The sequence below is a fragment of the Pleurodeles waltl genome, chromosome 3_1, assembly GCF_031143425.1.
Source record: "Pleurodeles waltl isolate 20211129_DDA chromosome 3_1, aPleWal1.hap1.20221129, whole genome shotgun sequence".
Taxonomy (NCBI): Eukaryota; Metazoa; Chordata; class Amphibia; order Caudata; family Salamandridae; genus Pleurodeles; species Pleurodeles waltl.
Genome location: NC_090440.1, coordinates 1,786,585,493 through 1,786,600,987, shown reverse-complemented (window position 1 = coordinate 1,786,600,987; position 15,495 = coordinate 1,786,585,493). Strand labels below are relative to the sequence as shown.

General features: G+C 43.8%; 1 protein-coding gene across 5 annotated transcripts in view; it reads right to left on the bottom strand.

Moving 5' to 3' along the window:
* The window catches only part of PGAP1 (post-GPI attachment to proteins inositol deacylase 1), a 764,579-nt gene that overhangs the window by 78,706 nt on the left and 670,378 nt on the right, over positions 1–15,495 (bottom strand). For all 5 annotated transcript variants that reach the window (XM_069225850.1, XM_069225846.1, XM_069225848.1 and 2 more), the window contains one exon: positions 7,242–7,525. In XM_069225850.1, the coding sequence (XP_069081951.1) occupies positions 7,242–7,525 (284 nt within the window). The remainder of the gene's footprint in view (positions 1–7,241; positions 7,526–15,495) is intronic.

Sequence of the window (15,495 nt, the reverse complement as noted above, 5' to 3'; positions counted from 1 at the left end):
TGGGTATGTGAAAGTATGCATCCTTGAGATCTAACGTTGACATGTAGTCCTCTTTTTTTAGTAAGGGAACCACGTCTTGAAGTGTTACCACGTGGAAGTGATCCGACTTGATGAAGAGATTCAGCGTTCTGAGGTCTAATATGGGTCTTAACATTTTGTCTTTCTTTGGAATTAGGAAATATAGTGAGTAGACACCTGTTCCTTTCTGATGGTTGGGTACTAACTCGATTGCTTGTTTTTGTAACAATGCTTGGACTTCTAGTTGTAACAGGTCTAAGTGTTGTTTGGACATATTGTGTGCCCTTGGGGCCACATCTGGCGGGAAATTTATGAATTCTATGCAATAACCATGTTGGATAATGGCTAGGACCCATGCGTCCGTAGTTATGTGTGTCCAGTTTTGGTAGTATGCAGTAAGTCTTCCCCCCACTGGTGTTAAGTGTTGGGGGTTTGTGACATTGAAGTCACTGTTTGGTTTGACTTGTCTTAGGTGTTTGGAATTTTCCCCTTGCTATTGGGAATTGTCCACCCCTATATGAGCCTCGAAACCCTCCTCTCTGGTATTGTCCCTGATAGGTGGGTCTGGTTTGCGAGGTGGAAGGCTCTGGTGTTTGTATACGAAACCCCCCTCTAAATTGTGGCTTTCTAAATGTGCCTCTGCTTTGTGGGGAGTAGAGCGCGCCCATGGCTTTGGCCGTGTCCGTGTCCTTCTTTAATTTTTCAATTGCTGTGTGCACTTCCGGCCCAAACAATTGTTCTTGGTTAAAAGGCATGTTTAACACAGCTTGTTGGATTTCTGGCTTGAATCCTGAGCTTCGTAACCATGCATGCCTGCGAATGGTTACCGCAGTGTTGACTGTTCGTGCTGCTGTGTCTGCCGAGTCTAATGCGGACCTTATTTGGTTGCTGGATATTGCTTGTCCTTCTTCCACAACCTGTTGGGCATGTTTCTGGTGTTCTTTGGGCAAGTGCTATATAATATGTTGCATCTCGTCCCAGTGTGCCCTGTCGTAGCGAGACAGTAGGGCTTGCGAGTTTGCGATCCGCCACTGATTGGCTGCCTGTGCTGCCACTCGTTTGCCCGCTTCATCAAACTTCCTACTCTCTTTGTCAGGCGGTGGAGCGTCTCCTGATGATTGAGAGTTTGCCCTCTTTCTTGCTGCTCCTACAACCACCAAGTCTGGTGTAAGTTGCTGTGTTATAAATACAGGGTCCGTTGGGGGAGGCTTGTATTTTTTCTCCACCCTAGGCGTGATAGCCCTTCCTTTCACTGGCTCATGGAATACCTGTTTTGCGTGCTTGAGCATGCCCGGGAGCATTGGCAGACTTTGGTAGGAAGTGTGGGTGGATGCCAAGGTGTTGAACAGGAAATCATCCTCTATTGGCTCTGAATGCATTGCTACATCGTGGAACGTAGCTGCCCTTGATAGTACCTGCGTATATGCAGTACGGTCCTCTGGAGGTGACGGCCTTGTTGGGTAACAATCTGGGCTGTTGTCTGATACCGGAGCATCATATAAGTCTCATGCATCCGGATCATCCTGTGTCCTCCCTGTATGCGTAGGTGACTGCATTGGAGGTGTTTTTACCAGGGACAGCTGTGGTGAGTGTAGTGGGGAAGGTTGTGGCGAAAATCTCGGTGGTGGGGTTTCATCTCTGGCCACTTTCGCCTTTGGCTGCATTTCTGACTACTGAAATGCCAGCTTTCTTTTGGTTTTGATTGGAGGAGGAGTTTGTATTTTTCCAGTCTCTTTCTGGATATGCAACCTCCTTTGCGTATGGTCTGGTTCCCCCATACTTATTTCCTGCTCTGTGTTTTTGCATTTGGCTGGAAAGTCCTTGCTCTTCTGTGTAAGAGCTTCTTTTCGGCTCCGAAGCCGCTTTTTTCAGTACCGATTCTTCAGAGGAAGTCTTTTTCGGTTCCGACATTACCTTTCTCACCTTGGGTGAGTCGAACTCTCGGTGCAGAGATTGTTCGGTGCCTGAATCTCGACCGGAGTCGGATGTCTTCGGCAATTCTTTGGCCTTTTTCGGTGCCAATGTTTGGTCACCTTCTTTTCGATGGGTTAAGCCATGGCCTGCTGGCGGTGGCATCCCCTTGGCCTTTACGATATTTGTGTGAGTTTTGGACGGGGCAGTTTTACTCACTGTTTTCTGCACCGTCGTGGGCCGTTCGCTTTCGGATTCGTCAGAGTCCGTCCCCTGGATGGAAATTCTTTCCTCCTCTTCGACGTCGAGTTGTTCTCACGGTGTCGACGCCATTTGAAGTCTTCTCGCTCTTCGATCACGTAGGGTCTTTTTTGATCGAAACGCCCGACAGGCCTCACAAGTATCCTCCCTGTGTTATGGTGATAAACACAGATTACAGACCAAGTGTTGGTCTGTATAGGGATACTTCGAGTGGCACTTCGGACAGAAGCGGAAAGGGGTCCGGTCCATTAGTTTCGTTGATGGATGCGGTAGGGCCGACCAGGCCCCGCTGAAGAGCGGAAGCCCTGAAGGGCCACCTGAGCGCTTCTACAGTCGGTGTTGATACGCTAACACTAAACCGGTACCGAGCGCGAACACTACAGTCGAATTTTCGCTATTTAGCTAACTTTCTCGATTCGAAATACGGAGCGAAGAGGAACACGTCCGAACCTGATGGCGGAAAGAAAACAATCTAAGATGGAGTCAACGCCCATGCGCAATGGAGCCGAAAGGGAGGAGTCCCTCGGTCTCGTGACTCGAAAAGACTTCTTCGAAGAATAACAACTTGTAACACTCCGAGCCCAACACTAGATGGCAGGATAATGCACAGCATGTGTATCTGCAGCTACACATGCCACCGAACATACATATACATATATATATATATGTATATATATATATATATATATATATATAGATAGATAGATAGATAGATAGATAGATAGATATTGTAACGAAATGGCTCCCTGTTGCAGTTACCCCCCACTTTTTGCCTGATACTGATGCTGACTTGACTGAGAAGTGTGCTGGGACCCTGCTAACCAGGCCCCAGCACCAGTGTTCTTTCACCTAAAATGTACCATTGTTTCCACAATTGGCACACCCTGGCATCCAGGTAAGTCCCTTGTAACTGGTACCAAGGGCCTGATGTCAGGGAAGGTCTCTAAGGGCTGCAGCATGTCTTATGCCACCCTGGGGACCCCTCACTCAGCACAGACACACTGCTTGCCCGCTTGTGTGTGCTGCTGTGGAGAAAATGACTAAGTCGACATGGCACTCCCCTCAGGGTGCCATGCCAACCTCGCACTGCCTATGGCATAGATAAGTCACCCCTCTAGCAGGCCTTACAACCCTAAGGCAGGGTGCACTATACCATAGGTGAGGGTATAGGTGCATGAGCACTATGCCCCTACAGTGTCTAAGCAAAACCTTAGACATTGTAAGTGCAGGGTAGCCATAAGAGTATATGGTCTGGGAGTCTGTCATACACGAACTCCACAGCACCATAATGGCTACATTGAAAACTGGGAAGTTTGGTATCAAACTTCTCAGCACAATAAATGCACACTGATGCCAATGTACATTTTATTGTGAAATACACCCCAGAGGGCATCTTAGAGATGCCCCCTGAAAACATACCCGACTTCTAGTGTGGGCTGACTAGTTTAACCAGCCTGCCACACTCCAGACATGTTGCTGGCCACATGGGGAGAGTGCCTTTGTCACTCTGTGGCTAGTAACAAAGCCTGTACTGGGTGCAGGTGCTTCTCACCTCGCCCAGCAGGAACTGTAACACCTGGTGGTGAGCCTCAAAGGCTCACCCCCTTTGTTACAGCGCCCCAGGGCACTCCAGCTAGTGGAGATGCCCGCCCCCTCCGGCCACGGCCCCACTTTTGGCGGTAAGGCCGGAGGAGATAATGAGAAAAACAAGGAGGAGTCACTGGCCAGTCAGGACAACCCCTAAGGTGTCCTGAGTTGAGGTGACTCTGACTTTTAGAAATCCTCCATCTTGCAGATGGAGGATTCCCCCAATAGGATTAGGGATGTGCCCCCCTCCCCTCAGGGAGGAGGCACAAAGAGGGTGTAGCCACCCTCAGGGTTAGTAGCCCTTGGCTACTAACCCCCCAGACCTAAACACACCCCTAAATTGAGTATTTAGGGGCTCCCAGAACCTAGCAAGATAGATTCCTGCAACCTGAAGACGAAGAAGGACTGCTGACCTGAAAGCCCTGCAGAGAAGACGGAGACACCAACTGCTTTGGCCCCAGCCCTACCGGCCTGTCTCCCCAATTCAAGAAAAACTGCAACAGCGACGCGTTCCACAGGGTCCAGTGACCTCTGAAGCCTCAGAGGACTACCTTGTATCTAAAAGGACCAAGAACTCCCGAGGACAGCGGCTCTGCTCCAAAGAAGAAGCATATTTGCAACAAAGAAGCAACTTTTAATGACAACACGTTCCCCGCCGGAAGCGTGAGACTTTGCACTCTGCACCCAACGCCCCCGGCTCGACCTGCGGAGAAACAACACTACAGGGAGGACTCTCCGGCGACTGCGACCCTGTGAGTAACCAGAGTTGACCCCCTTGAGCCCCCCCCCAGCGACACCTGCAGAGGGAATCCAGAGGCTCCCCCTGACCGCGACTGCCTGCTTCTAAGAACCTGACGCCTGGTAAGGACACTGCACCCGCAGCCCCCAGGACCTGAGGCATACGACCTCCAGTGCAGAAGCGACCCCCAGGTGGCCCTCTCCCTTGCCCAGGTGGTGGCTACCCCGAGGAGCCCCCCCCCTTGCCTGCCTGCTTCGCTGAAGAGACCCCTGGGTCTCCCATTGAACTCCATTACAAACCTGACGCCTGTTTGCATTCTGCACCCGGCCTCCCCGTGCCGCTGAGGGTGTACTTTTTGTGCTGACTTGTGTCCCCCCCGGTGCCCTAAAAAACCCCCCTGGTCTGCCCTCCGAAGATGCGGGTACCTACCTGCTGGCAGACTGGAACCGGGGCACCCCCTTCTCCATTGAAGCCTATGTGTTATGGGCACCACTTTGACCTCTGCACCTGACCAGCCCTGAGCTGCTGGTGTGGTAACTTTGGGGTTGCCCTGAACCGCCAACTGTGGGCTACCTTGGACCCAACTTTGAACCCTGTAGGTGGTTTACTTACCTACAAAACTAACAAACACTTACCTCCCCCAGGAACTGTTGAAAATTGCACTGTCTAGTTTTGAAATAGCTTATTGCCATTTTTGTGAAAACTGTACATGCTATTTTGCTGATTCAAAGTTTCCAAGTTACCTAAGTGAAATACCTTTCATTTGAAGTATTACTTGTAAATCTTGAACCTGTGGTTCTAAAAATAAACTAAGAAAATATATTTTTCTATACAAAAACCTATTGGACTGGAATTGTCTTTGAGTGTGTGTTCCTCATTTATTGCCTGTGTGTGTACAACAAATGCTTAACACTACCCTCTGATAAGCCTACTGCTCGACCACACTACCACAAAATAGAGCATTATAATTATCTCTTTTTGCCACTATCTTACCTCTAAGGGGAACCCTTGGACTCTGCTATTTCTTACTTTGAAATAGTACATACAGAGCCAACTTCCTACAGATATATATATATATATATATATATAGTGTATAATTACCTCTGTTTGGGGCACTGCCTATAAGTAATCTAGTGTAGTGTTACTGTAATAAAGTACGGTGTGGTTCCTTTCATGTGTGATAAGTTACTGTGTGGCATATCTCCTAGATAGGTCTTGGCTTCTCATCCACAGCTACCTCTAGAGAGCCCTGGCTTCCTAGTCACTGTCTATCACATTCACTAATGGGGGTTACCTGGACCTGGTATAGGGTGCCAACATCATAGGTGTCCACCACACACCAGGCCAGCGTCCTACAGGATCCAACCAGGGCAACCTGTTGTCATTAAAGCAAACCGGGGAGTGTGATGGCCTGCCCCACATGATAATACACCACCACTTTTGGGAGACAGGACACCAAGTCTGAAGCAGTAATTTGTCAAGGAAGAATGAGATGTATGACAGCTGCACAGATAATGCCTGCAACTCCATGATAGGTCATGTGAAAGTGACAGCGATAACAGTCGGCAACATGAGCTCAAAGGTGTGAACACCAAGAAAGTAAAATTAAATTAAGTTCCAATTGTGGCATGACAAATGGTCCAGGCAGAGACCTATAGCCCTTCGCATTACAACGGGTGATTTGAACAACAAGGGCTGATCAAGCAAAAGGAGAAAGCCAGAAAGGTCTGACAGTTAACCATTAACCATTAACAGTGCCCTATGGTACGGCCTTCCAGGTAAAAGACAGGAGAAACAGAAGTACGTAAGAAAATTTAGCCAAACAAGGGTCAATGTCGTGGTCTTCCATCAGGCCATAAATTCAGCCAAACGGGCAGTGTAGATGGACTTGGTGGAAAGACGGTGAGCTGCCACGCTCACATCTACAACTATTAGAGGCAAATCAAAAACATTCAGCTGGTTCTGCTCAATATCCATGCATGCAGGAATGTCCATATCTGTCACAATGCTCCATTTTCCCAGATAACTCACAGAAAAAGGTTGGGGAACTTCCATGCTAGCAGTGATTTACACATAATATATGTAGCAGACTCTAAAAGCAACTATGTCAAACACTTGAAAAAGTAAGCATATTTGTAAAGAAAAAAAACAACATCAAACAGGAAGAAGAATATTCAATCCAACTGTGGAAAGTTCATCAACATGTTGTATTTGATTCAGAAGGCTCTTTGCCATGGTCATTACCCCTGACAAACTTGTCAATACTATACAAAACCCTTAATGGTATCAAGAAGCAGTTCTTTGTTATTTGGGATTGAAAATGTTCTAGTAAAGTGATGTGATGTGGGTAGGTCCCTTTGAAAAATCTAATGTGATTTGGCTTAGTACAATGTAGCCATGAATTTAGCTGCACAAGGAGGATTCCTGCAGCATGCTTGGACTTCAGATGCTCCCCGATTCATACTGCATTGTGCTGTTATGTCGCTGAATTATCATTGTGAAAAGCTAATACGAGAATCGGTAAAGAGTAAGGCATTAGGTACAATGTTGTAATTACACTAACGTGAGTTACTCGCTGAAGTTATTCTGTAACACATTTTATTGCACCGTACATGACTAAACGCTTAATCTTACCGGAGGAACATGTTAAAGAAAATAATTATAACTGCATGTGAAGAACAGTGTATTATTTCAGCTAGTAATAACTTTTAAAAATAAAATTTACCTGAGGTTTTTTAACCAAAAAATTAAAGATGGTAAACAGAGAAGTAGTATCCATGTAAGTAAATTCATGATTGTTATATGCATCTGAAGACTGTTAGCAGCATCCTCAGTGGCTGGACTTGAAGGCAATGGTGGTTTTGCTTCCACTGATGGATTAGCGCTGGATGGCTCACACTGTAGGTGATCTCCATCTATTGCAGAAGAGTTGCATGAATCATACTTCTCGTGTGATTCTTTTGTGGAATTATTAAAAGTTGCTTCGGATTCTGCATTGTTATTTCCTACCTGTGTGTTCAATTAAAATGTATAAACGTAAATACATTTGGAAAACAGAATCAGAACAGAATAGTATATCTTACTAAGTCTCGTCTGAATAAAATGATACATAGTTACGGTGCAACAGCACTAACAAGTACAGGTTTGTAAGCTATATTGGCATTGTAAAATATTCTTTCAATGTTTCACAACTTCACCAACCAAGAGGATCCAATCTTCCTTTACATAAAGGCTTCATAACCTGTCCCATTCATTCTCAAGAATAACTCAAGTCACAATACTGCTTCACTTGAACACGTATCCCTGGCCTGTAGAACAGATCTTTTCCCTCTCAAAGTGCCCCCCTCGTAAATGAATGCAGGCCAAGAAGAGGACTTGTTTTCAAAAAGGCTTGGACACTATTCATTGTTTCTGATCCTGCATATGATTTATTAGGTACAGGTGTCCTTTTTCCACCTGAAAATAAGGGCCTACCCATCTTTATTGTGTCCCCCTTTGCATTTCATGGGCTTGTTTCAAGACCTTTACTAAAAAAGGACCTTCATTGAGTCCTTCATACCGTTCTTCCATTTCAGCTAAGTCTTCCTTATCATTTGCAAGATTAATGGTATAAGAGCCTCTTCTCTTTGCAGCTCTCTTCTCTCTTCTCACTTCTGTTTCTCTTTTGTACATGTGGGACAAATATCCTCTTAGGCATTACCTGCTTCTTTGAACTAATTAGTTTCTTCCTGCATGTTTTGTTCTTAGGGTTAAAATGGTCCACTCTCAGTTCCCCTAATAAGATCCTGTAGTTAAGGTATTACTACAGCTTTGATATTTACTGTCCGCTGACCTATTTATAAAGGAATGAAAGCAGTAATGTATTTTCTAGAGTTTCACTGGACACAGTACACCCAGGGCTCAACTGATCCCACAGCAATGGCCCTCTTACCACTTTCTATTTGCACTCTGTCTATTAGAGCATCAACATTTTTTCCAATGTGCTACGACTGGACATTTCTCTGACTTTTCTTGTGAGTCATTACAACCAGGTTAGCTATTTATCTTATCCTCATAGCATGGTCTGTAACATCAGTTCTGGGCAATATGCCCCCAGCCTCCACAATTGAAATATTGTGGGCTTTGGGGAATTACTGGTATGGGTGGCAAGGATCTAACTTGGTTGGTATCCTCGGTTTTTGACCTAATGTAATTTGATTTGTGTTTCTTGTGAAGTTTTTTTTCCAACTTCCAACCTCCTTCCATTTGCACCTTTGACCCCTTGTCCTATTTCTCCTACAATGCCCTCTTCAGCTTAATAAATGGCACATGAGATTTCTATTTCCTCTCGTATGCCCACCTTATGATGTTGCTTGACCTATTTCTTGGTCACTGGTGCCTTTAGAATTGAGAAACTGTTCAAAAAATCTAAATACGTTTTCTCCATAATGTCCTCTTTAGTTGTGATGCCAGACAGCACCTGTTTATTCTCCAGGTCTTTTATTGTATAAAATAGCACACAAGGAATACCTTCTGGTTTCCATTTTTTCAGACCAGAATTTAATCAATAACTCTTTGAAACTAGACCCACCATTTCTACAATAGCTATTTAAAGTATTCATACAGAACTGTCCTTGTGGGATTGATGGCTTGATATGCTGATCTTTAGTTATTAAAGGTGCTGTATATGTCCTCATCGTTCGACTGGCCAAGATGCATTTTGAGCCACTCACTCAACATTAGCAAGTAGAAAGCTGGGTCTTCTCTTGGGATGCATTTTTGCAATACTGATGCTGGTATATTAGGCTGCACCTGAGTGTTCATAATAAGGGGCCAGATGTAGCAAGGCATTAGCGCCTCGCAAACGGCGTAAAGCGCCGTTTGCGAGGTGCTAATGCCCGCACACGATGCAGAAAAAACATTTTGCGAGTCGGAACAGACTCGCAAAATGTGTTTCCGACTCGCAAATAGGAATGGGTGTTCCCTTCCTATTTGCGACTCGCACCGCGATGTAAGTTGATTTGCGACCGCAAAAGCGGTCGCAAATCAACTCGCAGTTACCATCCACTTGCCTACTCTGAAAAAAACCAAAACAAAAGGTTTCGGTATTTTTTTCTATTTGCAGCTCGTTTTCCTTTAAGGAAAACGGGCTGCAGATAGAAAAAAAAAATGCTTTATTTAAAAGCAGTCACGGACATGGTGGTCTGCTGTCTCCAGCAGGCCACCATCCCAGTGAGTGCCTAGACTCGCTATGGGGTTGCAAACTGCGACCCACCTCATTAATTTTAATGAGGTGGGTCTTTGCGACCCCATAGCAAGTCGCAGAAGGTGTCTGAGACACCTTTCTGCATAGCAAATTGCGAGTTGCAAATTGCGAGACGGAAGGACTCGCAATTTGCAACTCGCAATTTGCTTTCTACCTACATCTGGCCCAAGGTCTCTAAACCTATGAGAACACTGTTGCATGGAGATGCATTTTGTGTTAGTCTATTTGTTTGTGACTACATTGCCTGTTGTAGAGCATCTTGTTCTCGCTGCGTTTTTTTCACATATTGTTCTAAAGCCATTGGAAGGCCCATCTGACCCTCTTCTAATTGCTGACTTTTTATACCAATGTTTGTTAGTGGACAGTAAAAACGCTTGCAAAGGTTTCTTTAGCCTAGGTTCTTTAGAAGTCTGTGTACAATTTGGATCTAAGTGCTTCAGTCACTTCTCTCTCTCTTTTTCTGAGAGGTCTTTCTGATAATTGATCAGTCATTATTTATTGAACATTTACTGTGTTCACAGAGGCTTCTGGCATCGGACGTCCCTGGGATGGTGTTTCCTTCTTTTTTCCTTTGGAGACAGGAATTTACCTTGGGAGAACATGACGAGGAAACTCCGGTTAGTATAACAAGAAGGAGTTTCTTTCTTGTAGGTTTTCTTTTCCCTTGCTATTACTGCCTCGCCTTACAATTTTCGTCTTTTCCACTATATAATTTGATCTAAGCCCACTGTTCTATTGCTGTCCCTGGTTGTGTTCATGGCCAAAAAGGGAAATAAATATTAGCAACCTAATACAAAAAATGGGTTTATATTTAAAGCCTATTATTTCTAGTATTAATGATTTCTCTTTATTCTCTGCTTTCTTCTAGCTAATGTTTTCCCGACTGTTGTTCCTTCTTTGCTTTCTTTTCTTTTGTCAGTCCAGCTTCCCTTTGCTTTTATTTCCTGTTCTTACACATCCTCTATTAGGCTCAGCTTTTCCTAGCTCCCATGTTGGTTCTTCTATACCAGTGGCATCTCATTGTTGCCCTCAGGATTTCCCTCTCTACTCCACAGGTCTTCAGACATCTTCTCCTCTAAGTCTGCTTCTTCTGCTACACCAGTGTCTGATGCTCTTCTTGTTGGTTCAGGTCTTTTTCCACGCCACATTAAAACTCCTTGTGAGTTTCTATCATCCTCTCTGATTTATTGAATTTATTCTTCCATTTTTAGGGGTAAGAGCAAAGCACTCCGTCCCTCTGCTAATCTCTCTTTAGGGGGATTTTAACCACACCCATGTTACGTCAGTCACTTTCATTGGTTTGTGGGCTTGCCTTTTCAAAATACGCTCGTTTTCATTCAAGAAAGGAATGCATACGTCATTCCGTTTTTTAGTCCTCCTTGAGAGCACTAGTAAACTACTGGAAACATACAAGGCTCCAAGTTTTCCGTATGGTTTCTGGACTACTTTTTCTCTTTATTTCACAGCACGATTGAGCTGTGTTTTACACAGCGCTATCGTGCTCTGTTTTTTTTCATTTAATGTGGCAAGAAAATTTTGGTTAGGAGTTTACAACGCTAATAGCTCTAACTCGACGTAATGCGAGACCTGTTGCATTGCAAATGTTTGTTATTACTTGTAGGATGCACCAGGGGTCTGGCAACATGGTCACTGTCCAGAAGAGCTTCATCTCTTGAGACAGGTAACTATTCCCTGCCTCAATCCAAATTAAATCTGCAATTTCTACTGGATTCTAAACAATTAGCTTCCTTTTGACGCTCAAACACTATCTATCTCAAACAGCTTTGGAAAGTATTACATAAATGAGTCATAGCACCAAAAGTAATGCAATTCAATATATAAAATGCCAGAGGTATGGTTACACATGCTCATGACCACACAGCTGGAACAAGCTTGCACTGGCTTCCAATAAAATGATAATGTACATTCTAAATTTCAACTATGATAAACACAAGCCTATGCCAGAAATGCATAAAAATCACACCTCCTTGTGAAAACATGCTTAGACGATGCACTCAATTACCCAAATCAAAACAGCTAAGCATCAGTGCAAGAAAATTTTAATTAATAAGAAGGCATATTTTACTGAGACGTAACTCTATGGAGCGTGTTATTGAATGAGCTAGTCAACGTATTTTGTTCAAACCGGAGTATCTGGCTCTATGGACATTAGTCTTAAGGTCAATGAAGCTGGATGAGAGGGTGTTTGGTAACAATGCACAAGTTGCTTAGCCTTCAGTAGCTCACAATGAGTTTCACTGATCAGAAGTAGCTCTCACTACAGAAAAGGTTAGAGACCCCTGCACATTCATCACAATACACAAGTAATTCACAGAAATCATATACATCTTATTCTGCCAGGAAGTAAAACCTCCTCTAACTAGGTTGCGGCCTCAGCAGATTATTTATCGTCCGCTTACCTACTCTCAAATCCTTTAGAGTATTCAGAGTCTTTATAATACAGGAAATAGAAAAAGACTGTGGGGCAGGAGCAATATGGCACTATTTATACCACAAAGTGCCAGCACTTGCAGTAGGCACACGTGCAACACCCTCAATCATAAGAGGTGCTCAGGAGCGGTGTGAGTGGGCCAAACATTCAAGAATTCCAACCTGATTGCTGTACTTTATTAAAGTAAATCTGCAAAGATAATACAATCTATTAGTAAATCACCTTCTGTGTATTTATGATTCTGTCATTCTTAAAATCTATCTTGTCAAGCATTTATAGAGTATATGCCTTTCTCTCCCCTTTGACACTGTAGGGAGACGATCGGGAAACACATGCACAGTAATCAAAGAACAAAAGTCAATTAATTCATAAGCATTTCTTGTGTTAGCCCAGAAACCAATGGGGCAGGGTCCATAGAAATCTACCTTGCCACGTCACGATTACAGTTTTTTGATTAATTTGTTGGGAGTTAGATAGTCCATGGCAGTATCCTGTGTCTTTACAGGAGGAAGTATTGTTTAAGTAAAGGGCATTCTAGCTCCTTCATGAAGGTTACCTATGATGAGGTTGCACTGATACACGCTGAAACTGATTTCCAAACTTTGGGGACACTACTAGAAAAGGGTTGCTGTAGTGTTTTTATCTTCCTGAACAACTGTAACAGAGTTTCATATGTGTTGATGCCGCCCCAATTTGATCAGTTTATCCACAAGATAGTTTCCTAAGTCGAGTGTTTAGATGCGATTCAGGCTAGTTTGAATATACTACTTACCTTCATAGGGCACTATGTCAAACTGACCAGATTTGGAGTGATAAAAGTGTACTGTTGCAAATCCAAGTCAGAAAGGCTTCATTGAGAATGGTCATGTGCATCCTGAGAATCCAAAAGATTAAGGAGGTACTGAAGTATAACCCTGAAAGCACAAATGACCAAATAACTTGTGTGAAATCATATTCAAGGATGAACTGTTTAATTATTAGTAGGTGTCTAAGCCTACACTGTGAAGCTTTGCCTAGAAAGCTGATCTGCTCTTGTAGGTTTAAGATTTTGTCCAAGATGAAGCCAAGTGAGTTAGAGAAATCAAGTCAGCAGTCCATCAAGTGATGTGAGATAGGTTTGTTTCATTCCAAGAGAATGAGAAGCCAGAAGTCGCCATTCATTTAATAAAAAGAGCATCAACTATTTTTAGTACTGCCGGGGAAGTTTTTCAAATCCTGAGGATCTGTTCCTCTTTTTTCCAAAAACCTGGAAACCTGACCCATTTTTAAATGATCTGAGACTGTTCTTCTGATAGAAAGGTATTGGCCAGGTTAGTCCAGTGGGGTAGAAATAACATCACTAAAAAGAGTACAAGACTTGGTTCAGAGAAATGACAAGATGGTCTCACCTTTACAATGGTATTGAGCATCTCCTCTTGGGTGACTACTGTGAAAGATGACATGTAACCTTAGTTTTCTGGATTGGTTCATAAAAGGCATGAGCATCAGAAGGTGGGTGAGTGGGTTCTATCATTTTATTTGTCTCCTTAAATAAGAGGGAACATTTTGCACTGCTTTCTTTGGGTTGTTGATGTTCAACTCTAAAGGACTGTCAGGATGTAGCTTACCTATTCACTACAAATGGGATTTATCTACCTGCACATGTATTATGCCAATACTAGGTTTCTTGAAATTTCTAATCTGTTCCAAGGGTATTCCTAGCCTTCTGTGTACTCCCTTTTCTAAGAAGCCATGGACAGCTAGGAAATGCATGCTCAATATGTCCGGATTGAACAAAATTCAAGAAGGATTGTTGCTTGCCACTGCACTATTGTAAGCAGCTCTTCCACACAAAGTTGGCTTCCACAGCAGCAAATATACAAAAAAGTTATGGGTGGAATGCTTGAATTAATTTCAGCCACTGGTAATTACTCAGGGCCTCATACCAGTTGATAGTTAATTTGCACACCTCAGTTTGGACCCAACCATACCCAAATCAGTCTTTTTTTTATTTAATTAAGGTGTTTTCAAAATATAACAGCTCACATTCCAGTGAGAACAAACACATGCAAGTGCTTAAGAAACATGTCTGCATTCCCAACACAAATGGTCACGTAAAAGCAGGCACCGTCACAGTGAAAATGTCCCAACAACGCCCACGAACATTTTAAGATTCCCAGTGCCATTGGTGATGTGGGCATCACCAGATTGTGACAGCAAGTATGCAATCAGAGGACTCTGAATGTCTCTAGGATACGATGCCTTTGGCAGTTCTTCCACATATAGTTCTAATTGAGATTGACAATAAGGCAAATCCACAAATCAGGCTTTCTTGGTGGGTTTGACCTTGCCTCCCCAATGAAGTGCAACTCTTCACTTTGCTAACAGCAAGGCCACGGACACAAAATATCGGTGTGCAGACCGGAGGTCTCTGATCAGCCCCAGAAGGAAAACATACGGATCACATTTAACATTATCTACCACCATGTTAGTTAAGACCTCCGCTACCTGCAACTAGTATGTCAGTACTGCAGGGCAAGACTAGGCCAGGTGTAGAAAATTCGCCTTCCCAGTCTCACATCTCACACAGGTTGCATCTTCCCTCAGTCCATATTTACATAGTTTCATAGGGGTGTAATACATTTGGTATAAAAAATTGAAATTAATGATTTGCAAATGGCAATTGGAGGGGGTGTGTGTGTGTGTGTAATTGATGACTGCTAAAGCTCCAGTACATGTCTGTTATATGTGTTGTGGGAGAACAGCATTCCAGCCCTCTAGGGCACCCCTCGCTATCCCCCCTCTATCCACTTGTATAGCATTATATAAGTTAGTAATGAGATGTCGCCGGGTTGTGCTTGTAAGCATGGCTTGCAGTGCAGTAAGTGTAGGTGGCTTCTCTGGGTATTCTGGGTAGAGGGTGCGCAGGGCTGCACATAGTCGATAGTAGAAGAAGACCAGTATTGGAGAAGTCCCCTGGGATACCTTAAGGTCTATAAGAGCTATAAATTTACCATTAGGGTAGGCATCGCCGATAATCTTTAAGCCCATCTTAGTCAATGTGTGATATCATTTGTCCTCTTGAGAGACAGATATGCCAGGATGGTGTTTCAATGGTAGTGCAGGAACATACAGTGGGAGCTTCCCCGCCCATTTCGCTAGTCAGCACCATGCTACAGTAGTGGAGTTCACTGTGTTTATTTCCATACGTGGGATACCCTCACGTTTATAATGGCAATATGGCAGATAGTGGAATTGGATGTTCGGCCTCATGCTCAATGGCAACGTTCGGTATATAGTTGT